This window comes from Pseudochaenichthys georgianus, chromosome 3 (genome assembly GCF_902827115.2).
Source record: "Pseudochaenichthys georgianus chromosome 3, fPseGeo1.2, whole genome shotgun sequence".
Lineage (NCBI taxonomy): Eukaryota > Metazoa > Chordata > Actinopteri > Perciformes > Channichthyidae > Pseudochaenichthys > Pseudochaenichthys georgianus.
Window position 1 is genome coordinate 37,432,392 of NC_047505.1, and position 27,315 is coordinate 37,459,706.

The 27,315-nt window shown below is 39.8% G+C and overlaps 1 protein-coding gene and 2 non-coding genes across 8 annotated transcripts in view; all 3 read right to left on the reverse strand.

Moving 5' to 3' along the window:
* Nucleotides 1-956: 956 nt before the first annotated feature.
* The window catches only part of usp10 (ubiquitin specific peptidase 10), a 29,544-nt gene continuing 3,185 nt past the window's right edge, over nt 957-27,315 (reverse strand). The window contains exons 2-15 of one of the 6 annotated variants that reach the window (XM_034111701.2): nt 17,253-17,321; nt 16,565-16,610; nt 16,109-16,168; nt 13,298-14,656; nt 11,400-11,491; nt 10,869-10,978; nt 10,724-10,782; nt 10,533-10,636; nt 8,555-8,654; nt 7,439-7,619; nt 5,984-6,149; nt 4,103-4,247; nt 3,494-3,559; nt 957-2,847 (exon numbers count right to left, since the gene is read on the reverse strand). In XM_034111701.2, coding sequence (XP_033967592.1) covers nt 2,660-2,847; nt 3,494-3,559; nt 4,103-4,247; nt 5,984-6,149; nt 7,439-7,619; nt 8,555-8,654; nt 10,533-10,636; nt 10,724-10,782; nt 10,869-10,978; nt 11,400-11,491; nt 13,298-14,656; nt 16,109-16,168; nt 16,565-16,610; nt 17,253-17,321 — 2,745 coding nt within the window. In that variant the 3' untranslated portion in view covers nt 957-2,659. Of the gene's footprint in view, nt 2,848-3,493; nt 3,560-4,102; nt 4,248-5,983; nt 6,150-7,438; nt 7,620-8,554; nt 8,655-10,532; nt 10,637-10,723; nt 10,783-10,868; nt 10,979-11,399; nt 11,492-13,297; nt 14,660-16,108; nt 16,169-16,375; nt 16,434-16,564; nt 16,611-17,252; nt 17,322-27,315 lie in introns of those variants that run through there. The other 5 variants (XM_034111694.2, XM_034111719.2, XM_034111710.2 and 2 more) reach the window with 5 other exon arrangements.
* LOC117444604 (small nucleolar RNA SNORA24) lies at nt 5,058-5,191 on the reverse strand. The gene has a single exon (XR_004551824.1). It is a non-coding gene; the product is annotated as a small nucleolar RNA SNORA24 (small nucleolar RNA).
* Nucleotides 11,640-11,770, reverse strand: LOC117444596 (small nucleolar RNA SNORA24). The gene has a single exon (XR_004551823.1). It is a non-coding gene; the product is annotated as a small nucleolar RNA SNORA24 (small nucleolar RNA).

Consider the following 27,315-nt stretch of genomic DNA (forward strand, 5'->3'; position numbering starts at 1 on the left):
TTGCACAATCCTTTATTTGAACAACAAAATAGAACGCTGGAGGCTTAAAATTAAAAGACAATAGATTTTGCTTTTTTAGGTCAATATCCCAACAAATCCCAGCAGACAATGGTGTTAAGCGCACATACTGAAAAGAGACATTATTGAAGCATTTCACCAGCACATTTCCTGACCAGCCATGAGACAGATAAAACTGTACAACAGAAAGCTCAAGGTTCAAAGTTCCAACTCTCAAACATTCTTCAAAAAAAAAAGGGGAAATAAAAAGTAAACCAACAATGTTACAATTTGTGCCACAATGACTACAAAGCCAGCAGCACAACTGAAGTATCATAAAAGTTAGAAGATGTTTCGACTAAGCGGCATGCCTCAGTTTCCTGCGTGGAATGAGCCGTAAGATAGCAACAAGACCTCGATGGAAAAGGCAAAATAAAGTCCGAAAATAAGGAAAAGCAGGAGGGCCGTTTATGTTTTCCTTTGGTTTACCTGAAGGTTTCTGACTCTGAAACCAACAAGAAAATGCACCACATGCACCACATAATATTACACAAGAGGCAAAAGATAAATGTGATATTACGTAATTTTGACCTTTCATTTCAAATTGAAAAACTGAACCAATTCAGTCTTTGTACGACAAACCTATAAAAAGGGACATGTTTAAGTGAAACACTTGCAGTTTTTAAAATACAGGAAATAATGTTTACATGGAACCTTCTTTTTGATCTGAGACAGGAAATTGCGGGACAACCAACAGCTTGTGTACTTTGTGATAATTAACTATCTGCAAGAAAAGTGTCAAAATGTCAAAGTACACAAGTCTAAATCCTTTAAAATACTTAAGATAAATGAATTTGAGTGTTAATACTGAGATACTGACACTGGTGGTTGGAATTAAAATGGGCAAAATAAAGCGGGAAAAATAACTAAATTATAAAGAAAAATGACAAAAAAGGAAATAAATATCAAGCAAAGAACTAGTTCAATTTTATTCATTATTGTGCTTTAGCCTGTGTAATTTTCAAACACCAATTCAAATGCAAGCATATTTTTTCTGAAGGGAGCGAGAGCATCGGGACATCCAATCAATGACAAAATAAAAACTAACATTTTAGTAACTCAAACAGAAATCATCACAATCAATGATCCAAAAGAAAGAAAGAAAAGAAAATCAAAATCTTTAACAAAGCAAACACTATCTCCTTTTGTGCACATGTCCGGGTTTTCTTTTGCAGAGCATAGCACAGATGTAGTCCCACATCCCTCGACACTCAGGTTCCCTCCACTAGGAGGAAATGCTGAGCCACAAAAGAGTAATACAAAGATGTCAGGTACATTCCCCTAACTCGTCACAGACATTAGACTTGCGGTTGGCGCCTGATTAGGGTTAGACTTGTGCACTGAGTGGAAAAACATCACACAATGAACCTAAGGCAGCCCCGCTTTCTGCTGAGTTGGGGTTAAGAGGGGTGGTGTGGCTCAAAACTACACTGATAAGCCACCTATCCACAGGTGAAACCTTTAAACACATAGACAAAAAAAAAATGGATAGAAGGAAATGTACAAGGGCGAGTTTTGCAGTGGAATCTGTTGTGATTGGTTGCCATTTCTCCAGTGCAATAACCGAGTCTGAAAACTAGCGCAGTCCTTTAGGGACCCACACAAGTTTTCAGTCAGATTTCATATTTTTTATTGTTTTCTTTCAAACATTTAATCTAAATATTTGCAAAATATGCATTTGCCTGTCATATCGTAATCCTCAATCAGTTTATACTTTGTGCACAGAAGCGTATTTGTTATTAAATTCTAAAGCGCATTCATATTTTCTTTCTACATCTAAACCCAAATACCATCTTTCTTTTTTCTCCTGTTGTTGATGGCTCAAGTTGTACCTTGATTTAAAAGCATCATAAAAGTGAGGAAATGGCAGAGTTGTTTGTGTTGGTGGCAAAGACGACTATCTGGTCTTGGGAGGATAGACTCGCGATAATGCTGGTGCTGGGCCTTTAAATTCATGAGGGCAAAATCAAACAGGCTTTTAAACTGCTGCAAATGTATCAGGCCAACAGATCTCCTTTATTTAAGGGCGAACACTGATATTTCTGGGTAATTCCCTTAAAACAGGTCATTCATGACAGGAGATATTACCCCAGCGGTCCACTCGCAGCCTGTGGTACAGAGTTCTTCCTGCGTTGAGTCCACTGTGTGCTCGGTGAGCAGTGGGCTCAGTCAGAGGAGAGTCTCAGGTCCTAACATGTAACCCCAACCCCACCTCGGTCTATTCAACAGTCCTTTCTTTGCTGCTTTAAAAGGACAAAAAAAAAAAAACAGCAGTGGTGCACAGAGAAGAGAGAGCAGTCACAGGGAAATCTTCGTGAATGCAGCTTGTTACTCTTCCTCCAGAAAGAAAAAAGAGACGGGGAAAAAGGTGTTGGAAAAGCTGGTTCTCAGGAAAGCAGGGACAGGAGGGAAGAAGAGGAAAATCTTGCAAGAGAACAAGTTGGGCAGTGTTCCTGTTCATTAGTTTCATGTGTGTTTGTGTCACGTGTAGATGTACTGTCCTGTCAACGAGTGCATTCGGAGCATGTATGTTTAGTGTGTGCGTTTGTGAGTATATTCTGTTATTCTTGCGCGTGGTGTGTGTGTGAGTGAGTGTGTGTGTCTACAGCAGGTCCACGCGGCGGTAGTACAGCAGGTAGGCGGTGCGCTCTGCAGTCTGCTTCACCACCTGGTACTGATTGATGACCTTCACTGCCTGGTCGTCGATGCGCAGCCAGCCGTTAAGACCAATGTGGAAGACATCCGTGGTGTAATGACCGCCTGTCGCACTGTTCCCATGGTGATAGACAACTGTTATAGTGGGGGGAAAAAGACATTAGAGAAATGTGGAACATTTCATTCAAGTCATTACTCTTCGAATATGGGCACTGAAGTGTCAGCTGTGTCTTTTTAAATGAGCTGTTAATCCAGAAGATTAACCCACAATGTATGATAATGAATACTATCAATCGCTTTATTATTTTAATGATTATATAAATTAAATAAAAAAGGTCTTACTCAACAGAGTGTTAGAATACAGTTTGAAAAGTCATAATGATAGATACTTCACACATAAAACCAAGTGCTAACAGGGTGTTGCCCATAGCTGGTAATGCTTCTTTATCTTCTATTCTCAAAAGCTAACGATTTCAATAATGGGATTAAAATAATTGATTTAGTGATATACAAATTGATTTTATTCCAGTTGGACTGATTTTACTTTTCTAAATAATTATGATAAGAAGGTTTATCCTGATGTCTAGGGGGGGGGGGGGGGTAGCTTCTAGCTACTGTAAGCTAGATGTATTCAGGCTCAACACAGTTATTTTGGGCCACCTTATAGATAATTGTAAAACCCCCAGTGGCAATATTTAACAAATACACGTCACGATTAAACTCCCCTTGCAGCAGATGCTACAATGTGACCAAAAGTTCATAAGCAACGAAACAAACGTACCTGCAAAGAGCCTGTACGTTCTTTGGCCTTTCACAACTTTGCCACGCACTCCAGCAGACAAGAGATCTGAAAGGAACCCAAGCAGAACATGTTAGTGTGATGTACAATAATATAACATAGCAGAAAAAACCTTGTTGTACAAAATGGTAAAAAGCCTCGTAGTATTAAATGTTGCAAGTTTGATCTTGAATTATTCTGTTCACAATTCCTCTAAGCATGTTTAGAGATGGATAATGATTTTTTAGAATGATTAGATGTGTGCAGTTGTTTATCTTTATCATGAGTTTATCCCACTATTTCAGCAGATAGATTATTCCCCTTAAGAAAGACATACCATTTATCTGCGTTTCTCTGGGGAACCATGTTTTTTTATAGAGTAAATGTTACATTGGAGTTATATTTCGCAAATCCATTTAGGCTACGAGTTCTAATGAATGGTTCTAAACCCTCTAGACATGCGTCTCGTCATGATTAAGTGACATGTTTAAAATAATCAAATTAATTTAAAGTAGCTTTTATTAACATTAGTCCAGGAAATCTACACTATATACACAAATGATATGCATGAGTGTAAAGGCCTGCTATGCCCCATAAAGTACGAGTCCATACCTTTGCTGATTTCCAGGTCAACGGGGTAATCAATGTTCTTGATCAGTTTCTGGCAGCCTCCAGTCTTTTCAAAAACAAATCTCTTGAGATGGAGCACCAGCACAGGGGGCAGTTCCTCCAGAGTCACCCTCCGACTGATCTCAATCTGAAACACGGACAAAAGACGTGCAGTCAGAGAAAGCTCAATGATAGTGAGACAATGTTATTCAAGAACAAAAAGTTAATTTGTTAGGGTAGACAAGAGAAAAAACCAAATAAACATATTTTTAACAAAACAGGAAATAGCACAAAACAAGTAGAGAACATGCAGTATACAAAGGTTGTGCAACCTCCTGCTGGGCACTTAACATATTGTCTCATGAATCATTTTGGGGCTTTTAGGAGCTGGGAAGGTGACCACAAGTTAGCTGTCTCTGAAAGAGCACCAGATCAGAATGATCGGTTTATCGGTTACAAATACCAAAGTAGAAAAACAAAAAGATGGCCATTTCACAGCTGCAGGGAAGATGTTCCTGCACTAGTTGTCCTAAAATAGTTTAGTGATTGAAAATAAGGTTGTAACAATTGTTTTCTTCCAGTACCATAAGAGCAAACACATTTTAATGACAGAATATCAAACCAGAAATCTTTTATAAATGAAATAAATATGTTGTCACAATCCCAAATATAACTGTGAAAAACACATTTGACTGTCTGTGGCCTTTTTAGTGCAATTAAGTCCCGCCCCTTCATGGAACAGCACAACCCTGGCCAGAGGTCGGAGAACTTCTACCAATATTGGGAATAACAGGGGCTCTATATGCTACACGTTGAATGGATATACGTCAAATAAATAGATTTTGATTAAATAACATTTTAAGCTTGGATAGAAAGCATATGATTCGTTAAGAATGGATGTGTGTCGGAAATGTGAAAATCCGATACATTTAATTGACAAAAATAAGTCGATTTAAACGAATGTTCCTTGCTCTATTCCTGCCTCTTGTGATTAGAGCACAAGAGGCTGTGGGAATAAAACAAGAACTTTCTGTACCACGCCTAGGAAGGGAGACTGTCATTTAGGAACACAGCTCCCATGGTAACGTGGACATAGTTTCACACAACTGATTTATAATGCTGCTTCTGATCATGTATATATATATTTTAGAAAAACCACATTGATAAGAATGTTTAAACTTGCATCTTTAGTTTCATAAATGTATGTAACTAAAATGATAGTTAAACCCTTGTGTGCATGAATTAATGTGCAAACAGTCATTCATTACACGGGAGACAGGAGGAATGTTAGCCTCATTAAATATCAAACATAAACATTCAGCAATTTCATTCATTAAATCTGAAATGGAAATGACTCCGCATGTGTACGCATGAACCACCTTCATGCAGGTGAGTTGTGAAATTCTGAACCAAATAAAATGTAATAAAACATTTAAACGTGGACGTTCCCTTCAAGCACCATCTGTTCCAGAGGAAGTGCATTCAAAGAGTGTGATCATTAAAAAGATAAACAACACCCAGTCCCGGCTAGAGGTCGGGGAACCTTTACCAATATTGGGAATAATGAGGGCTCCATATGTGATACATATTGAAATATCAACACATCTCTTGTCCTCTCTGCTCTGTACTTCTCTTCATGCTTTTAACAGGATCTGGTTAATGCTATCGATACATTATATTTTTGGCTACATTTTAAATGGATACATGTAGAATAAATACATTTTTGGATCAAATATCACAATTTACAGTTAGCTGGACAGCATGATTCGTTAAGAACGAACGCGTCATAAATATAAAAATCCGATGTCGTTCCGTTAATGGGGTTAATATGGCGACACTAATTAATTCACTAAGACATAGCTACAAAGCGATGTTTATTTATACCTCCTGCTTGGTTTTAGAAGTGTATCCCTGGACTGACTCGCGGGCCACCAAGGTCTCCAGAGCCTCCTGCACGGTGCGGATCTTCTCTGACTGGATGTCCAGCTGCAGGGTGAAGAAAGGCTGCAGAGTGGCCGACTCTTTAGAGTTTTGTTGATACACCACAGATCTGACAGAGAAACAAAACAGCAGGTTAGATATTATAAGTGACAGGGAACTTGGTTTATGATTTGAAGTTTTTCAATATCAAAATAACTTATTTCAACAACTTGCATTGATCAGTGTTAAGTTTTTTCCACACGTGAGATTTGATATCTCTTAATTGGCCAAGTTGCACTTTCGTCATGTTACAAAGAGTATTATTATTGCATATGTAGCTCCTCAAGAATGAAAAGTCAGCCCTGGTATCATCAGTTGACCTGTACTCTAATTAGTCGAGGCATATCCTGATGCAACATCTCAACCTATGCTTCCAATAAAAACGTAATTGGGAAAATTGTAACTGTGATCCAGAAACCAAAAACTTCAACAAGTGACTGAGAAACCCAGAGATTATAACCATCTGAGTGGGCGTACACACCACACTGTAAACACACACTCCAAGACACGGTGCGACTTGTGTAGTAGACTAGGACTGTGCCAGACCAGAACCTCGTAAAACATTATTTATGCAGTCTACACCAGGTTCTTTCCAATTTGTCTCAACGTGAAAACCTTTGTTTGTGAATGTGTGCCCCACGACTTGCTGTCCAGACTTCTGACCAACATCAGCTCAAGGAGGCTGTTATTGTGAAGGACTGCGGTGACGGCAGGACAGAAACTGGGGATTATCGGTCAGACCTTTTCATGATGCCACTATCAACATGTCAGAGACTTCTAGGAAAAGGTGGCAGAACCAGCACAGGGTGTACAGACCAAGAGGGACCATTGTCTGGTACAGTGGGTGTATTAAATGGGACCGCAATCCATAACCAAACAGAGAATAAAGCTCTGTTACGACATGTCTCAGGAACAATGCAGAGAGAAATTAATCTCTAGCAAACAATACAAATTGAATCATAGCAGATCATTACTAAATCAAAAGAAACAAATGTTCCTTCTTCTATTCCGGCCTCTTGAGACAACAGCACAAGAGGCTTTCTGAATAAAACAAGAACTTTCTGTGCCACGCCTAGGAAGGGAGACTGTCATTTAGAAACACAGCTCCCATGGTAACGTGGACATCGTTTTAGACGGCTAATCTCTAAATAATGCATTTACTGACATCTTCATATTAGCCAATACAAGTCGATCATGAGCTCATCTTGAACACCATTTATGTTTCGTTAAGCTTATACTGAAATGCCAGTAACTAACGTTTGGTGACGAAGTGTTATTTAACAGATCTTAAGGTAATGTGGTTTTGAAGCATATTTGTGCCTCTACTCACATTTTGAACACAACAATCTTTCCACAAACCTGATGTGTCCGCCAAATATGTCAGTGATGGGTGTGCGGACAAAGTCAGCTTGGCGAGTGATGGAAGTCTTGTTTCTGGGGCCGACTTGCTCCCACTCGTCCTCGCTGCCTTCTTCATCCTTATCAGCAGCGTCTTCCTCCACACCTGGCTGAGACTCCGGCCCGTTGGGTGTGGGAGCTTCTGCTCAAAAAACACAAGAACAATCTCTTTAGGGATCAAATGATCCAAGTATCTCAAACATTGTTAAAGTTAAATCAACTCCTCTGATGAATCCAATGGCACTATTACAAGTTAAAGGAAATCCAACAGCACTTCAATTTATATTACAATAACCTGAGTATGATGTGTTATTTTACAGCTGAAATTTGGATGTGGTGTTGGAACTGGTTCATGTATCAACTTTAAGTTTTGGAGATTCAAACTGAAACTAGATCAACTCCAACAAACAACGAAAACATTGTGAATGCATGCTTCAAGTCTGTGATGTAGCTTTGAATATTAAAGCACAAGGTTCCTGAATTACAATAAAACAAAAGAAGTGTTCCTTGTTCTATTCCTGCCTCTTGTGATAAGAGCACAAGAGGCTTTAGGAATAAAACAAGAACTTTCTGTACCACGCCTAGGAAGGGAGACTGTCATTTAGAAACACAGCTGCCATGGTAACGTGGACATAGTTTTACACAACTGATTTATAATACTGCATCTAATCATGTAAACATATTAGACAAACAACATTGATTATAAGCATGTTTAAAAGTGTATCTTGGAACATCATTTTTGTCTCATAAATGTATGTAACTCAACGCTTAACAATGGATAATACTGAACACTTTTAAAATATCTATTCAAATAAAAACTGTTTAAATGAACAGTATTTCCATATGCCTGTCTTTGCAAATTGCTCACTGAAGCTAGAAATTGAATTTGATTTGTTGTGTGCACATTTCATGTATATTGAGACACTGTTTAGCAAAGTTAACAGTGATGCAATTCATCTTTAACTCAAACGGAGAAGAGCGATGAAGTACAAAAATGAATTAAACTAAAAAATATCTGTAATGATCTTGTCCTCCTTGCGATATGATGTTGATGCCGATGTGGTGAAAGATGCTTACTCTCTTCCTGAGGCGAGATTAGTTTCTTCAAAGCCAGCATCTCCTCATGCAGTCCGTTGAGAGTGAAGCCAAGATACTCCTCCGCATCCTCCTGACGACCCTGTGAGAGCCAGCGGGACATCGGCACCAATTAAAACACTACCAAGAATGCTTACTGTCAAATAAAACACGTTACTTCACTGGTGGGGAGGTCTTGTGTACTCAATGTTAAACGATCAGTGTGCATACCATAGGAGCAAAAACATTTTAAAGACAGTATATCAAACCAGAAATCTTTTTAAATGCAATAAATATTTTTTTCACATTCCCAAATACAACTATGAGAAACATATTTTAGGGTGCATTCACACCTAATAGTCTGCTTCTCTGGTGCGCACCAGACCACAGTTTGTTACATTTTTCAGAAGGTTCGGTTTGCGTTCACCGATTTTGATTAAATAACATGTTTAGCTTGGATAGAAAGCATATGATTCGTTAAGAATGGATGTGTGTCGGAAATGTGAAAATCCGATACATTTAATTGACAAAAATAAGTCGATTTAAACAAATGTTCCTTGTTCTATTCCTGCCTCTTGTGATTAGAGCACAAGAGGCTGTGGGAATAAAACAAGAACTTTCTGTACCACGCCTAGGAAGGGAGACTGTCATTTAGGAACACAGCTCCCATGGTAACGTGGACATAGTTTCACACAACTGATTTATAATACTGCTTCTGATCATGTGTATATATATATATATTTTAGAAAAACTATGTTTAAAGAATGTTTAAACTTGCATCTTTAGTTTCATAAATGTATGTAACTCAACAATAAAATGATAGTTAAACCCTTGTGTGCATGAATTAATTTGCAGTCATTCATTCATTGAGGTTTTACACGTGAGACAGGAGGAATGTTATCCTCATTAAATATAAAAAATAGGGCTGTCAAGTTAACGCGTTAACGCAAACAAAATTATTTTAACGCATGTGTATTTTTTTTTCTCGGCCGCCCCGTAGTTTCAGAGCGCATCGAGTTTAAAATACCATCTACAAGCTGATGCTGACAGCCCCCCTCCTGTGGCAGACCACACTTCCACGCTCACCGGCAGGCACCGACTGGCCATCGGGAGGACCGGGAGGGTGTGTGTATGTGTGGCCCGAGCGAGCGAGAGAGAGACCTTACGTGCATTGTTGTTGTTAGCATCTGGTGCTAGTTAGCTGCGCTAACGGATATAAGGAGCTGTTTAAATGAAAACAGAGGAGCGCTCTATCCACACAACTGCGCCGAGCACTTGACTTTATGCAGGCAGCAGACAGCGGGACATTGTACGAAAAGTCAGCACACTCAGCAACATGATTGCCGCGTCCAGGCAGCTGCCGTTCGAGCATATGCCTTGAGTTGCACATAGCTCCAACGATCCCACCCCCACACACACACACACACACACACACACACACACACACACACCATTTGTATTGTATTATTGAATGAGAGAGGTTCCAGGTTGAATTGAGGCGAATATTTGTAATGTTCAGAGGTTGTTGTGTTTAATATTCATGAGAATATTTGTCATTGTTCAAATGATAATAAACATTAGCATAGAGCATATTTGTCCACTCATATGTTGATAAGAGTATTAAAAATGTTCCTCTAAGGTACATTTAGAACAGATAAAAAAATGTGCGATTAATCGCGATTAAATATTTTAATCGACTGACCGCCCTAATAAAAAATAAACATTTCAGCAATTTCATTCATTAAAACTGAATCGGAAATGACTCCGCATGTGTAACGCATGAACCACCTTTATTCAGGTGAGTTGTGAAATTCAGAACCGAAGAAAATATATCAAAAAATATTTAAACATGGACGTTCCCTTCAAGCACCATCTGTTCCAGAGGAAGTGCATTCAAAGAGTGTGATCATTAAAAAAGAAACACCACCCTGACACATTGCTATGCAGTGACTGTATCTGATGCAGAGGCAGCGTAGTTTACCTTCTCAGAGAGACTCGACTTGATGAGAGTGAGCAGTCTGTAAATGTAGGTGGGCTCAAAGGGGGACCCAGGCCGAACGTCTTTCATGACTTTTTCACCAACAGCTGTGGGCACAGTTACAAATCACACATCAGTGATGCTTACAGAATATGAATCTAAAAAGTCTTCAGACATGTTTTCTAATGTCTTACCTTGCTGTTTGGCTTTAGATGGGACAGGCATGTTGTTAAACTCATTCACCAGCCTGACACTGGGAGAGACACAGAAACCATGGTTATGTTCCCGAGCAAAACAAATGATAGTCATTTGATATCATCGTGCAGAAATGCTACTTACAAGTTGTCCATCATGGGTGTGGAGGTACATGGTCTCTGCGTTTCATTATGCAGAGGAATGGACTTCATCAGGTGATACATGGGGGGGCATGCAATCAGGGCTTGTAGGGTCTGAGCGTTCAGTTAGGGAGGCAAAAACTGAAAACTAAAGGGTATACGACAAGCTGCTGTGATGTGTAATCTGATACCAATGGATGAATACATTATCATTTCAAAACCCCTGAGTTTGTTTTGTTGCTCATAAAATGTATATCTCGAAATATTTGTTCCTAGTCTTACTTAATCAAATCATTATTCATAAAGGAACACCAGACATTGATAACATGATGACGTGCCTAGGCAGAGCTGAAACTCACTCCTCAGCAAGTGTTGAAACACACCAGCTTTCCAGGGACTTGACACCATTTGTCCTCTGTGCTATTGGGCTTATAATCAATATAAGAGCAAGGTCTGTTACCCACAGCCAAAATATACACGTGTTAACAGAGTGTTGAAGTGTGCAGGGGCAGCAAAAGGCAGAGTGAAAGGATACAGCGTTGATATAGCACCAGTTTCCCTTGTTGATCAGTCCTCTCGGCTGCAAAGACACTGGTTTATGTATCAACTTCACATTCTCAATAAGTTCTGGGGATTCAAAAAGACAATGTTACAACGGGTAGCTCTGAAAAACTCAAAACGACAAGGAAAAAAACACATGTCAGAGTTATTTTGAGAGTGCATACTTTCTGCCTGTGAATATTACAGGAGATCAAAAAGTACATTTAGACAAAATAAATGTTTCTTCTATTCCCGCCTCTTGAGACAACAGCACAAGAGTCTGTGTGAATAAAACAAGACCTTTCTGTTCCACGCCTAGGAAGGGAGACTGTCATTTAGAAACACAGCTCCCATGGTAACGTGGACATAGTTTCACACAACTGAAATATAAATAATGCATCTAAGGAAATAAAACAGTCAAAGTTAATTGTTAGTACGTTCATTGTTTACATCATGTTTTCGTAAATGAACCTAGCTTAACATCAGACTGAACACTATCAAATAAAAACTGCTTAAATCACAGCATTCAAAACAGCTGGGACAAATCTTCATGTAATATCCTTGATGATAACAGTCTTTAGTCTCATTATGCTCCCAAATACATTTGTGGGGGGCAATATGACCCACTGGTGCTTTCAATACATGCACATCTAGTTCTTTAACATTTCTGGAATTGACTGAAGGTTGTGAAGCTAAGGAAATCTGTTTCTGAAGATAAAAATGAGCCTAGTTTCTTGGTTCCTAAGAAAAAGGGAACACACTGTTTTAGAACACCCAATAAGGGCTGAACAGCTGACAAGGAGACAGTGTGCTGAAAGTGATCCCTATTGACTACACAGGTTTGCTTTCAAAGTGGAACTCAAACCAAAGTGTTTGGGTGGACAAACAAATGGTCTCTGGTACATTTCAGTGGTTTTCTGAAAGAACAACTGTACAGCAACCCAAATGTGTACATACATGCAGAATTATCAGGTTATTCTAAACAGACACATCTCCAAGTATTGCTTCTAAAAAGGATAGAGCACCGCACATAGACAAAAAGCAGTTCAGAATAACGAGACACAGCAAAATACTTCAGAGGGTAATGTTTCTGTTTGCAAGCTCTTAAATTACTGACCCCAGAAAGGATCTTAAACTACATTTGTTTGTGTATTCACTCTAAGTGACCCGTCTCCACATGAAACCAAACCACAATTAGTTTGGTCCAATTCTATTTCCTGACACAACCTTATCACCTGGGACCGTTTTGAACAATTTTGTATTTTCTACTTGAATGAATGTTGAAGCTAATGTATGTGTGGCTAACACAGAAACAGAGTATAACATATTATTTCCCTTGATCTTTAAATATCACAATTGCATCGACAAGATGACATCGTAATTCCAACAATATCAGAGAAATAGAGAGATCTGTGCATTAGCTTTGTGTAGAGAACATTCCAGAGTTTAGAAAATGTGTGAGCACTCCTATGCTACCTCTAATCGTTTTGGCTAATGAGATAGGTGGGTTACATAAATGTGACTAAAGACTTCATATTTGACAGCTATTCTGGATGCAATACTACCATCTAGTGTTCATTTCTTGAACACAAGTACAACATTTCTGTACCATTCCCAACATTATTAGGCAGCCAAAACTTAATAAAGAAAGATAATATTTAAATATGATTATAACCTACAGAATCTTATATTTGGTCACTTATCAAACCTACTCTTCTAAAACATAAAATGTTTAAAACCTTAGGATCACAGAGTAGAAACAATACAGATGTCTCAACATTGCCCCCTAGTGGAGGGAGAGAGAATGCAAAAACACTTAAAGCTGAAACAACATGAAACAGGTGTTATAGGACCATCTTCTAGGAATAAACAATCAGCAACCTCAAATTATACCTGCAAGTTTAGGGGCCATAGGATCCTCTGAAACGTGGACAGGGCCGACTTTGACCTCCCCAACTTTCTCAGGCTCCTCTGGCGTGGCGATGGAGGGGGACACAACTTCCACAACATTCTTTACCTCCACAAAGGCCTGCGGGCCCCCGGGCAGAGGCTTAGAGTTTTTGAAGAGGCTAGCCCAAGATTTGGGGAGGTTGGCAGTAGGTGCAGCTGGAATGGCAGGCGACTGGGCCTGCTCTGTCACTACTGTCTGGGCAGCAGAGTCTGGGGAGAGCGGCTGGGCCGGCTCCCCCGCCTCAGAGTCTTCTTTGTGTTCATCTGCACTGACAGGAGCCTCAGCCTCAGCCTCCGCTAACCCATTGGCCACCCCGCTGTCCGCCAGCTCCCTGTCCTCCAGTTCAGTAGTCGTAATGGGAGTGGCAACAGAGAGGGTGGCCACAGCAGCTGAAGGAGTAAGAGGGGATTTAGAGCGGGGGCTGTTGGGAGTATCTGAAAGTTCGGGGCTCTGTGGAGCCAAATAATCTGGCTGCTGATCTGCAGTCCTCGGCCCCTCTGACATCCCCCTGCTCTGAGAGGAGGATGAAGAGGAGGAATTTGCATTGTTGCCATCTGATAAAGAGGCAGCTCCAATTGTTAAATCCAAAGAAGAGTCATCAGGGCTATCACAAGTCCTCTGATTGGCAGTGGATGTGGGGACAAACTTGGCTGCTGCCACAGCAGCTGTTGATGTTGCCATGGAAACCAGTGCCGGGGTGGAAAGTTCAGCCACTAACAACACCTTACCGTCCACATCTTCAGCACTGTGCGGTGAGCCACCAATGGCATGTCCATTAACTAGCGCTGCCACAGGCGACCCGTCTGGTGTACAGCTGCTGTGGCCGTGGCCGTGCCCGTGGCCATGGCCGTGCACGTGGCTGCCGCCGGCCGACGGGTCCAGGTAGCTGTAGTACCCAGGCGGTCGCTTTTTCTTTTTCTTCTTTTCCCGCTGACCCAGGCTGCCAGGTCCGTCCATGTCCTGGCAGGCCTGATTGTCCAGGGCTGAGGCCTCCGAGTCAGGGCCGGCCTCCGAGTCAGGGCCGGCCTCCGAGTCAGGGCCGGCCTCCGAGTCAGGGCCGGCCTCCGAGTCAGGGCCGGCCTCCGAGTCAGGGCCGTCCAGCGAGTTGTCGTCTGCTCCGTCGGTGACATCATCTGCTGGAGGAGGCGTCTGCTGAGCCTTCTGGGCCGACTGGCAGCCCAGGATGAACTCTGGAGCCTGTGGGTTGAGGGTGCTCGACACCTTGAACAAAGGATCGCTCCCCCCGACAGGCTTGGAGTCCATCACCTCGTCAACACCAAACTCTATGCGCTGATAGTCTTCTGCTGCAGATAAAAGGAAAACCAATTAGAAACAAAGCTTGGTCTTCAAATACATTCTGAAAATGTCCAAACCGAGACCGTTGTAGTTTAGTCTCCGCTAAAGAGTTTGTTAGAAAAATATTTTATTGAAGATTGACATACAATCCTTATTTCTGAGGCTTCACCGAAAAAGGGTCATGGGAGCTCTGCCAGGATCACATACCAATAAGAAGAAACAAATCCTGCTGCTACTATTTTTAGCTCCAACAACTACTGTTGTGCGTCTACGCCCAACTATGTCACATTCTCTGGCCTGAGTGGATCCAAGGAATGTGGCCAACATATCCAACAGTGAGGAGATTCAACGATTAATTAAGTTGTTGCTTGTCTGACTTAGAAAGATATGACAAGTGTATTTAGTCCTGGATCATTCATCACCTTTAATTTATTTTTAGACTAACCATAGACACGTTTTCTTTTAATCCAACATCTCATGGCAGGGTGCAATTGTATATTATTGTAGATTTAAGACCTCTAATGACACTTACATTTATGTAAATTGAAGAGTACATTAAATGAACTTCATAACTTTTATGTATTCAGATAATTATATCTGATCAATTTACGATATCCTGGTTTGGCAATTTATCTCAAGTTGAGTTAATCTGTTACTTGGAAAACTCAATTATCTCTATTTTATTCAATAAATAAATGTATTTTGAAAAAGCCTTATGGTGTACATCTATATAAACATCTTAAAAAATGCGTACTGTTAATATTACATTTTTTTTTAGTATTGATATAAAATATAGAACAACAATGTACAAAAACAGATATTTATCATCATTACAAAACTTTTTTGTTAAAATGTTGCATGTAAGCTCAAATAGTAAGTGATTATGCAGAGGTGCAAATGAAAAAAGGTTAACAAACAGGAAACATTAGTAAGTGCAAATCAGAAAATCATCAAAGTGGCATTATGACACAGCTGACTGCTGGCCCAGACTGTAAACCCTGATGTTCTGCAGGCGTTAGGAGGGTTTGAAAACAGTGGTAACTTCTTCAACTGGGATTAGAAGATCTCCGGTTAGTGATACTGAAATCACACTTCATGGCTTTAATTGCATTCAGTAGTAAAAACCTAAACAAAGCACGGCTAAATATGTACACACATGTTAGCAATCACAGAAAACCATCACTATGCCCTTAAGCAGTGATTGTTAAATCAAACAAAATTCAGTTTTAAAATCAACTTTGAGCCCTGCAGTGGTGAAAATGCATTATATGCAAGAGAAGATAAGATACTTTATAGTATCTTGAGCATGCAAAGCTCTACAGATTTTAACAACGAGCAAGAGAAAGAATACAGGTGTAAGGTTTAGAAAGCCACCAGTTTTTGAAACCTGGATTTTGAGTTTACAGCAAACGTACAACAGCTAGTCAAGCCACAGGGTGTCAGACTCCTCAACTCACCGCAAACCTGCAGTCCCATAGACTCCATAATATAAGGTACAGCAGGAGTGCAGTAACTTCCTAAATAATCAATACAAATCAAGGTAAGGCAATTGTCATGTGCAAACGGGTACCATTTCAAAGACAGGTGGCTGCTATTACATTTCTAATTTGGTGGCTCGGAATTTAAAGAATGAAAATGGCTGATGTAATCTTAAAATACTAGGATATGTAATCCTATCTGAACAATATAAACTGTTAGGTATTAATAAATTCAAATATAATCACATGAAAAGCATCTCCCTGCTAGGCAAGGCAGGTCAGTTGAGCCTGGGCTTCTATCTTACATCTTAAGACCTGCTTTGAAAAACTGCAGTGATTTCAACAAAAAAACATGAGAATAGTCTTTCGATGCTCATAAAACGTCAAAGGAAAAAAAGACAGTCTAGCAATTTAGTGATTGTAAAGTGTACATACCAGAAGACTGACTGACGCACGGGACTTTGTCATTGAATGGAGGAAGCTGTGTGGAGGCAAAATACAAAGTTAAGGGTTTGAAAAGGGAATCTATAAATTCAACCATATAAAATCAGCATTCTCTAAGATATCAGTCCTAGTTGATTAAAAATGTATATTTGAATAAAACAATGATGTTATGTTGCAGTCTGGAGTCTTGTTGATAGAAGAGCTTTACATTTTATTTTTCATTAATATAAATACTTTTATCAAAGAGCTTTGGGCCTTTGAGGTACATCCTCCAGAGATAGTGACTTAACATTTTCGAATACAAATATCAAAGGAATTATATTTAGATCTATCTTGAAACATTGATTACAGAGGTTTAATATGCAAGATGATTATCGGGACTATTCAAAATGGTAAAAACCAAAATAGATCATTTAATCATAAGCAATAACTAATTTAAGGCCTAAAAATGGCTTCTTGAGCATTTGTAATAACATTTGCCAGGGCCAACCTAGAGCCGCAGTTCCAAATCTGTGTGTATTAGGATTAGTGTGTTGGTCAAAATGTGAATAACATTTCAAATGAGTTGTTTCTTCCTGCTGGCCAGTAAAGGCCATCAGAGTTATAAGGTCAACCATTATGGCCATCATTGTAACAATGAGTTATTAATGTTGAAACAAATTGTTATCCGGCTGCTTACCTCGACATAACATCGTGGAGTCACGAAGAACTGATTGATCTCATCAGGGCTGAACTCCCCGAAGATGTACTGTGGGAAGGAATCAATAAAACCATTAGTTTGAAGGAAGGCAATGATGGAAAGTTGAAACATGTGCTTTTTTCAAGATATATATTTTCTTTTTATGAGGCAATTTCAAGATTAGAAAACTGGTCTTCTATAGGCGCTTTCACACCGCAGTACTTTTCCCACAAAGGTTCATCAGAACTTAGTTCATGAGAACTCTTTAGTTCTCATGAACTGTGAAATGTACAGATCGCGTTCACACCGGAATAAGTCCCTTCAGAGTAAATCGCCAGAACCGCCTCATCTCCACCGCTCCCATGTTTTTTTTGTGTTGCCATAAGTTAGTCTCTCTGCGTCTTTGCTAATAATGCTAATGCGAGGATAATAAAATGGGGGCTTCACAAAACCTTTAGGGAGTTTTACGGGGCGTGGTTTGCAATCCGCCCAGCCAATCAGAAATAGGAACCTTTTTTCTCCTATATTCACAGTTAAAGACAGGGCCTTTCACCTCATAGCCTGAACTAACTTAAAAAAGGGGAACAGTCATTGGATATCTGAGCACAAGAGCTCTTACTAGAGTAAGTCATTACCCAGCCAAGACTGCAATGCTTGTGCAAAGGTAAGGCACAGCAGAAAGTGATGAGTCATGCAGAGTTTTACATAAACCATGGCCACAAACAGCTCAGATTTGTTTCCAGAGCAATCTGCTTTTGTTGTTTTGAGTTGTTAACACAAAGCAACCTCATCCCCAAAACACACCAAAGCAGTGGTATGAATGCTCGTAACTAGGGATGTCCCGATCACCTTTTTTTGCTCCCGATCCGATTCCGATCATTTGACAATCTGCCGATACCGATTTTTCCCGATCCGAACTTTATGCAATGCATTAAGAGAGAAAAAAGGTAACAGATAACGGCTGGTCATCCAACGCGATGAATTCAGCTATCTTGGCTGTTATTTTTTTGGCCTTTTCACTGTTCTGGGGCAGTTTCTCTTTCCTTTTAAAAGTCTCTGAAAGTGTCGGTTGTTTCAGTGCCGTTACCTGAGTGGCCGCTGTGTACTCGTCGTGTTGTTGTTGGTGTTTGTTTCTCAGGTAGCGTATTAGATTGGTCGTGTTGAACGTAGCTCTGTTCTTTCCACCACGCGGAACCTCTGCCTTGCAAACATTGCATCTGGCTGTTACACTGCCTTCGCTTTCAATTTTATAATACTTCCAAACTCCTGACATTTTCTCTGTCCCGACTCCCGAGTCACCAGCTGAACGCAGCCTCTCGTTAGCTTACTGCTACTATTAGACACTGCGCCCACTCTGTTGCCAGATTTGAGAGAAATACGCAACCAGGTCTATGAAAACAAGCCCAAAGAAAGCAACACATACATGATGTTGTGTAATTTTAAACCAAAACTAAGTCCTCAGGATGACTTTAAGACGTGAACATGGTCATTTTTGTTTTGTAACATTAAATAAAATAAAAATAAAAATATTTTATATAAAAAAAGGAAAAAATTCCCGATCCCCGATTTTTTTCTCCCGATTCCGATCTTTTGAAAATCACTTGATCGGCTCCGATCCCCGATCACGTGATCGGATCATCTCTACTCGTAACTCCTTTTTTGGCAGAATAAAACAAACCAACAATGCTGTCTGAGCCTTCAGGACTCGACAGTAACGGTTGCCATTGGTAACCATTCAGAAAAAATGTCAACCACTTCTTGGCCTTTGGTTGCCATCAGTGGCAACCAGTTTTTAACATAAATAAATAAGGACCGCAAACCGCAAAATGTGCACCCCAAAATAGATGTTAATTATTTGTTGTATTAAGAGTGATCTTTAATTATTGTTGTGACCAGTCGGAACCTGATACTTAAGTTGCACGTGCATTGGTGTGATTACGGAGCCAGAAAGCAATGCACGTTTACTCACGTGCGCACTGCGCCATGTGTTTGCCAAGTTTCAAATAATTGTGTAAATTACTTATTGTTAGGGGTGTAACGGTTCACAAACATTTCGGTTCGGTACGTACCTCGGTTTTTAGGTCACGGTTCGCTACGTTTTTAAAAACACATTTTTTTTAAATTATTATTAAACTGTGAATAATGTATTCACTCAAATAAATACAAAATATAATAAAATAAACATTAAGGTGCAGCATTTCGATGAACTGAAATAATCTGTATTTGAACTTTACTGTACTAGTAGGCCTACTCACAAAACATAAACTATTAGTTTTGGGTTTTTAATTATTATTAAACTGAATATTCACTCAAATAAATATAAAATATAATAAAATAAACATTAAGGTGCAGCTTTTCGATTAACTGAAATCATCTGTATTTGAACTGTACTGTACTAGTACCTAAGCAGCCAGTTTGACATTATGACTTGCTTGTCATTGTATTTTCATGTTTTTTTAAAGAAAAATGTACTGCCGAAAGGGCAGATCTGCTGGCACTAGCAATGTCTCCTGCTGTGGAGAACACCCTCTCGCTAGGGACAGAGGTAGCAGACACAGCCAGGTAGCGCTTTGCTAACATGGCAACATAAGGATATTTGCCGTTTGTAATAGCTTTGGCTCGGTCTGATTTTTTGCGAGTGGTGGAGGCTTAAATGCTAGTGGGAGTTGGGTTTGCACTTCAGTCTTTTGGTACCGGTGATATTCACGTTCAGGTGATGCCTTTTCAAATGAGTGTGCAAGCTTGATGTATTGCCAGCCGCGTAACCAATTTTAGTTGAACAATGCCGACAAACAGCTTTGGTTCGGTCCACCTGTCTTTGTCCGTCATCCTTGTACGTAACTGCGAAACCAAAATGTTCCCAAACCGGAGACTTCAATGATGCTGGAGGATTTTCGAGCTCAACTTTATCTGCGTTCGCCATTTCCTCAAATTACTGACTACATTTGAACTAGGGATGCCAGCGATTATTCGATTATTCGTTGCAGTCTCCATAATCGAATATTATTTTTAAAAATCGATTTTATTTATATATATATATTTTTTTTTCTGGCTTAGTTTCAACCAAAATATATATATATGCTAATAATAGTAATAGTATTAATAATTGTAAATGGCCATTGGTCACACCACCAGTTTGTTTTACTGTAAACTTGGAGGAAGCCTGCGTGCAGAGCAGACTGCTGCTGCCGGTTTCCCTTTATAAATCACAATCGACGGAGATCGCGGATACAGGCGGCCGAGATGGGTTTTCTCCGCAGGGTGGCTGGTGTCTCCCTTAGGGATAAGGTGAGAAGTTCGGTCATCCGGGAGGGACTCGGAGTTGAGCTGCTCCTCCTTCGCGTCGAAAGGAGCCAGTTGAGGTGGTTCGGGCACCTAGTTAGGATGCCACCTGGGCGCCTCCCTAGGGAGGTGTTCCAGGCACGTCCAGCTGGGAAGAGACTAGGGCTGCACGATATTGAAAAAAACTGACATTGCGGTTTTTTGTTCTCCTGCGATATATATTGCTGTTTTTTTAACCTGCTAAACCCCAAGGTCCCTGCGGGTACTTTACTTTTTTTGTTCACGACACTGTCTCAGGGGATCTTAATATTTAAGAACCTATTAATGTGTTATACCAGATTAACGGAAATAATCTCAGCTAACTGACGATACAAACCATTTTTACCAAAACAAAACACAAGTCTCATAAGAAGCATCTAAATGACCCCTGAGCGAAAAATGCTAACGGACTTCGGCACAGAACTCAAGATAAAAGTACCCTTATTACTTATCGTAGCTGCACATACAAGATATCCGATTAAAGCTGAGGTTCCACAGATTATTTAGGTATATAGTATCATCATTGAGTCATCCGAACTCGCGACAGGGGAAGCAAACACAGACATCACAACACGTACCTTTTACGGAGCTTCTAGGGAGATCGTCTCACCGTAGCTGTCAATCTGATCTAAAGACGTGTTCAATGGCATTAAAACGAGAAAAAACGCGGCTGAATCGGTTAATCCATAGGTTTTTAACGTCTCTGTATAAAAAAAATTCATTTATATAAACAATTGCTTCAAAGCCACAGATACATTATTAATTTATGGATCAACCGATTCAGCCGCGTTTTTTCTCGTTTTAATGCCATTGAACACGTCGTTTGATCAGATTGACAGCTACGGTGAGACAATCTCCCGTAAAAAGGTACGTGTTATGATGTCTGTGTTTGCTTCCCCTGTCTCGAGATCGGATCGCTTAGATACTGTACTTAAATAATCTGTGGAGTCTCAGCTTTAATCGGATATATTGTATGTGCAGTTTCGATAAGTAATAAGGGTATCTTTATTTTGAATTCTGTGCTAAAGTGCGTTAGCATTTTTTTTTAAAAATGAATAAGAGCGCACGTCCCTGCGGTGTGAATATCGTGCATGCGCATATCGCGGTTATCACCATGACACGGTATATCGTTCAGCCCTAGAAGAGACCAAGGGGTAGACCTAGGACCAGGTGGAGGGATTATATCTCTTCGTTGGCCTGGGAGCGCCTTGGGATCCCCCAGTCAGAGCTGGTTGATGTCGCCAGGGAAAAGGAAGTTTGGGGCTCTCTACTGGAACTGCTACCCCTGCGACCCGACCACGGATAAGCGGGAGAAGATGGATGGTGTTCTTAGTTTCCATACCTCCTGTGTTTTACGAGCGACTTGTCAAGTCCTGGCAAACGGCATAAAACACGATTAAACGTGATAGTATATAAAACCATGCTCGTATCTACAACCTATAGAAATGCAAAACGGCGTCAGTTTAGGCGTAATTCTGTCCTCCTGCTTACCGCATCATTTATGAGAAAACATTTCATAACATTAACACAACATATTCGAGGTGGTTTTAAATAACATATCCGTATTTATTTATTTCTCCAAGTTATGTTTATGTGTGCACTGAGGAGTCTCAAACAGGCGTTTGTTAAATCATTTTAAGATTGGCTTTAATCAATTTGTGAAAATGAATTCATATATGATAAATGAGAGGTAACTTATTTATGGTATTATTTCCACACATTTATCTCCATTCTTCCTTCTGCCAACGGTGTCGCAGTTTCTCGTCTCTCCCGTTTTTGTGCTTAGCGCGTACGCATGGGTTAGAGTTTGCGTGGAGGACCTCACATTTTCCCGTCAAGTTAATATTTTATAAATCGCAAACATTGCGTAGAAACTGGCGTACGCCCTTTTTTGAGCGTATATCCCTTTATAAATGAGGCCCCTGGCCTTTTAGATGGCAAAGACTTTTGACTTGCATGCCTGTGATAAATAAACTAAATGGATCCAGACTCAAGAGCGTTTCTGCTCACTAGTTCTCCTTATATTGGATGTAATTTGTTAGCAATAAATAAGTGATTAATCAAATACTCAAGATAACAACATGGCTTAATGCTGGCATACTGAACACAGTTCTCAGAGACACTTATTCAGTAACACCATAAACTGAAGGCTTACCAACTATGATTTAGTTCTGCAGGGGTAGTCGATTGTGTTTGTTTATTTTGTAAACCACTTGCATCAATGTGGGAATAACTAAAATGAACTTCAAACCAGTTACACGGCAAACTTTAGTTGTTTAAAATGATCTGGAGCACCACTATTTTTCCTGGTATGTCGTGTTAATATCAGCAGGCAACAACACTAGGTACTAATCCACTGCAGTGTTGCCTAGAAAGTGTGTATACTATAGATGTATTACAGCAGTGAAATTGCCCGTGAAAACCCTTGAAAACTCAGTTCATGTTTTCTCTTAAAAAATAAATATATTATATATATATATATATATATATATATATATATATAAATAAAGGCAATCAACACTGACGGACAAAAAAGGACTAGGAATGATACAGTTATGCAATATTGCTGTAACCTCATGTTGCATTATTTATCATATTCATGTAGAACATTAACTCAAATGTTTATTACTCAATTATAAGAAAGTTATTTATTAATATTCCAATTATTTTGTATTAACTTTGGTTGTGCTACACTAGTGTTGCACGGTGTACCGATACTTGAAAGGTACCGCGATACCCTGCCGTTAAAAACGGTACGATTCCTCCGTTTCATTAGTATCGGTACTTTAAGACTGACGGGGAAAAGTACTCCCGTGAAAAAGCGCCGTTTTTCCATATAATAATAATAATAATCACCATCTGCCCCTTATATAGACCACCCTCGGAAGCCAGCCTCTTCGACCTAGGACCAGCGATGCGGGAATGGCTACACGACACCGAGTTGGACATCTAACATTATACGAAAGAAGAAGCGCCGTTTTTATAAGAGCCGTGTGTGTTCAGCGCTCTGGTTCCACTCCCTGCACTGCAGCCGTGCCTGCAGTCCCGCTCCTCTCAAGCACGCTCTAAGTCCCTCCCCTCTCTCGTGCACGTGGCCACGCGCGAGCTGCCAGAGCATGTGAGAAAACGAGAAGCATGGCTGCAAGTGGGAGTGCAACTGCCGCTGCGCCTCGGCTTGTTGACAAAAAAGACGCCAGAAGTCTGTGAACGGGCCGTTCAGAGCAGAGCTCCCTGTCGGAGCGGCAGAGCGTGATGTGCACTGAAAAGTTTTTCTGTCGCAATATTATCGTTGAGCAAACTTAACTAGCAAACTAGCATCACTATCTGCTAACGTTAGCTTTCGTTTTCCATTAGTTTTTTTTTCATAGGCTATAAACGGAGGTGGTATAAGTATATATCTTGTACTTGAGTAAAAGTAGAAGTACCCAGGTCTTGTACTTGAGTTAAAGTAGAAGTACCAGAATGTAGGAATAATCCTGAAATCAAAATGTTCCTCAAATAAAAGTACTCTCATCAAAATATAGTTAAAGTAGCGACAGTAAAAGTAGAAGTACTCAGGTCTTGTACTAGAAGCACCAGAGTGTAGGAATACTCTGTTACAGTAAAAGTACTGCATTCAAAATGTTCCTCAAGTAAAAGTATTAAAGTAGCGACAGTAAAAGTAGTCATGGTGCAGATTGGTCCATTTCAGAATAATATATATGATATGTTTTATAATGATTGATCATGAAAGTGTTCTCAAAGCTGGTAAAGGTGCAGCTAGTTTGAAGTACTTTGTAGACTGCAGGGTAGCTGGTGGATTTACTCCAGGTGGAACTAAAGTCTGATTCAACACTTGGTTAGATTTCACATCATTCATCCAGATCTGTGAAGTAACTAAAGGGATTCAATACATGTAGTGGAGTTGAAGTACACCATGTACCTCTGAACTGTAGTGGATTAGAAGTACACCATGTACCTCTGAACTGTAGTGGAGTAAAAGTACACCATGTACCTCTGAACTGTAGTGGAGTAAAAGTACACCATGTACCTCTGAACTGTAGTGGATTAGAAGTACAAAGTAGCAAAAGAAACATTGAAATACTTAAATAAAGTACAAGTATCTCAAAATTGTACCCAAGTAGTACTTGAGTTTATGAACTTAGTTACTTTACACCAGTGGCTATAAAGATAGAAAGACTAAGCCTTGCACAGAGGCATGAAAATACATTTTCAAAATGCTCAACAGTGCTGCCAAAATGTTAAACTCACTGCTACACAATTAAAATAAATGCTTTTATATATATTTATATTAGATGCGACTCTTTGGCGTTTCTGTTCTTAGTAACACTGCTGCTTTAGTTGTTCTGACTGCTAAAATCATCTGTTATTCCTAATTTTAAAGCAGATATTCCATATTTCCATTTTTTTAAGAAAAGTATCGAAAAATAATCGGAATCGCAATTCTTGACTTGGTATCGGTATCGAAACCAAAATGTTGGTATCGTGACAACACTATGCTACACCCCTGACAGATGAGCATTACACCTTAAGGCAGGAGTCGGCAACCCGCGGCCCTCGAGCCGCATGCAGCCCTTTAAGCCCTCTGCTCTGGCTCCCTTGAGCTTAGACAAAAATAAGAAGGAAATAAAATAAAAGTATTTGTAGGACTATTTATATTTTCTTACATGGTTGAAAATGTTTCGTATCTTGTATTTTGAGGTGATACTGTGATACAAAAACAAAACTGTTTTAATTAGGTCAACTAAAAAATGCGTCACATCAGGCTACGGTCCCGCGCTAGCGCCTTTTCTTGCAGGTGAATAACCTGACCCCTGGCTCGATGAGCGAACTATGGATAAATCAAAGAAAGGTGTCGGAGGAACACAGAATTTAATTGTGCGTGGGCAGAGTTATATGTTTTCATAGCAAAATATGCTGGTTTGCCGGTATGTTTGATATGTAGAGAGAAGTTGTCAAAGGTGCTGCAGCCTTTACGTATCGAGGAACACGGGAGAGGAAGACAGCTGACGATCTTCAGTCATAATTCAATGGGGTATGTAATTTATTTCAGAAAACACTTGAATATGCAATGAATATATTAAATGCTTTGACAATAAATACATACTCTTTTGGTCAAAAAGGTTGCAGACCCCTGCCTTAAGGGGAAAAACTGCACTGTGTCACCTAAAGTGTTCACATGAGCATACTAAATAGAAAGCGACTGAGAAAAGGTGAAATGACCTCACTAGCCACACCGTTAATCCTCAGTGCAATAAACAGTGGGACGTGAAAGGGGAGGCAGAGAAAAGAAAGTGCAGCTCAAGCACATGTAGCTCTTTGCACACGAGGCCCCACGCGAGGGCCCACAGTGCTGAACCGGCACTATGAGCGACAAACAGCCGGCAGTAATCCAATGGCCTCAGGACGGCTAGTACAATCACAACAGAAAGAATGTCCCTTTGCTGCTTTCTGCAGGCGTGCCACTCGCACCGCACTAAGCTTCCCTGGCTGTTCGTTTGGATTGAGGATTACAACAAATTAGCCAACTGTATGATTTCCATACAGTTTAGTGACGACACCCCGAACACAGACATAGGACTTAGCATAACATTGAGCAATGTTTGATAAGCTTTACTGCTTTTTACTGACTATGTCTCATAAGAACAGGCAGCAAGCAATTGATTTTGTTTTATAAATGATTATCATTATTGACACTGATTTAGAGATGTTTCTCCTCCTCAAATACGCACATTTTACTTTCAGTTACATGACAGTGGTAGCAGCAGCATCCAAACTGAATCAAATTTTTACTGAAATCCTTAGGTAAAAAATGTATGTTCTGTAAAAAATGTATTAAGTGAGAAAGAAACTGTCAATTGACCTATGAGTCTACAAAGTATCATCGTTATAGCCGTTGACCGGCTGATTTAAAGAAAGGGTTAGCGCCGAAGTTATCAACCGCTTAGGCTAACTTAAGTTGAGCTGACCTTTAAGTTGGACCTGCTATTCTCTGCTTAGCGACAAGATGATCCTTTGAGTTTTTGCAGAAACATATGCTTTAGCTTTCCTTCTCGTTGTTGATCGGTTTGATATATGGTATTTTCTCATGTAGAGGGGCGTGTACTATTGCTGATCAAATGCATTAATTATCTTGTTTTTCCATTACTGTGTTTGTTTGTATACTGCAGACACTGATGTCCAAGGCACGTTTCCCCATGGGACAATAAAGTATATATTATCTTAAACTGACTGCAGATCTATTAACTAAAACATGATGTGGCAAAATGTAATAACATAAATCTTGACATTTAGTATAATTAAGCAATCTTCAACACCTGGTGCACAAAGCAATGACCTTTTTTAAATCTAAATCCCATATGTTGGCCTCAGCATAAGATCGGACTTTATCTGCCTAACCGCAGGCAGGGAGATCATTCATTTGCATTTATTGTCTGTGCTGAAGAAAATTGGACAGAGTAATTTCTTATTTAATGTAATATTTAAAAAGGTAGTGGAAGATAGATAACTTCATGGATTTATGCGTGAATAAGGACAAGAGACAATCAGTTTGAGTTTAAGTATTGATGACAAAGTATTCTTTCAGCATCAACGTTTAAAAAGACTAATTGCATCAGCCCTAAAAAGGTATGAACAATTGATTTCTGAAAAGGTTGTACTTAACACTCTACGAGACACTTTTTTGTAGTATGACTCTGTCATCACACCCCAATAAACTAAGTGCTCCAACAATCTGTTTACT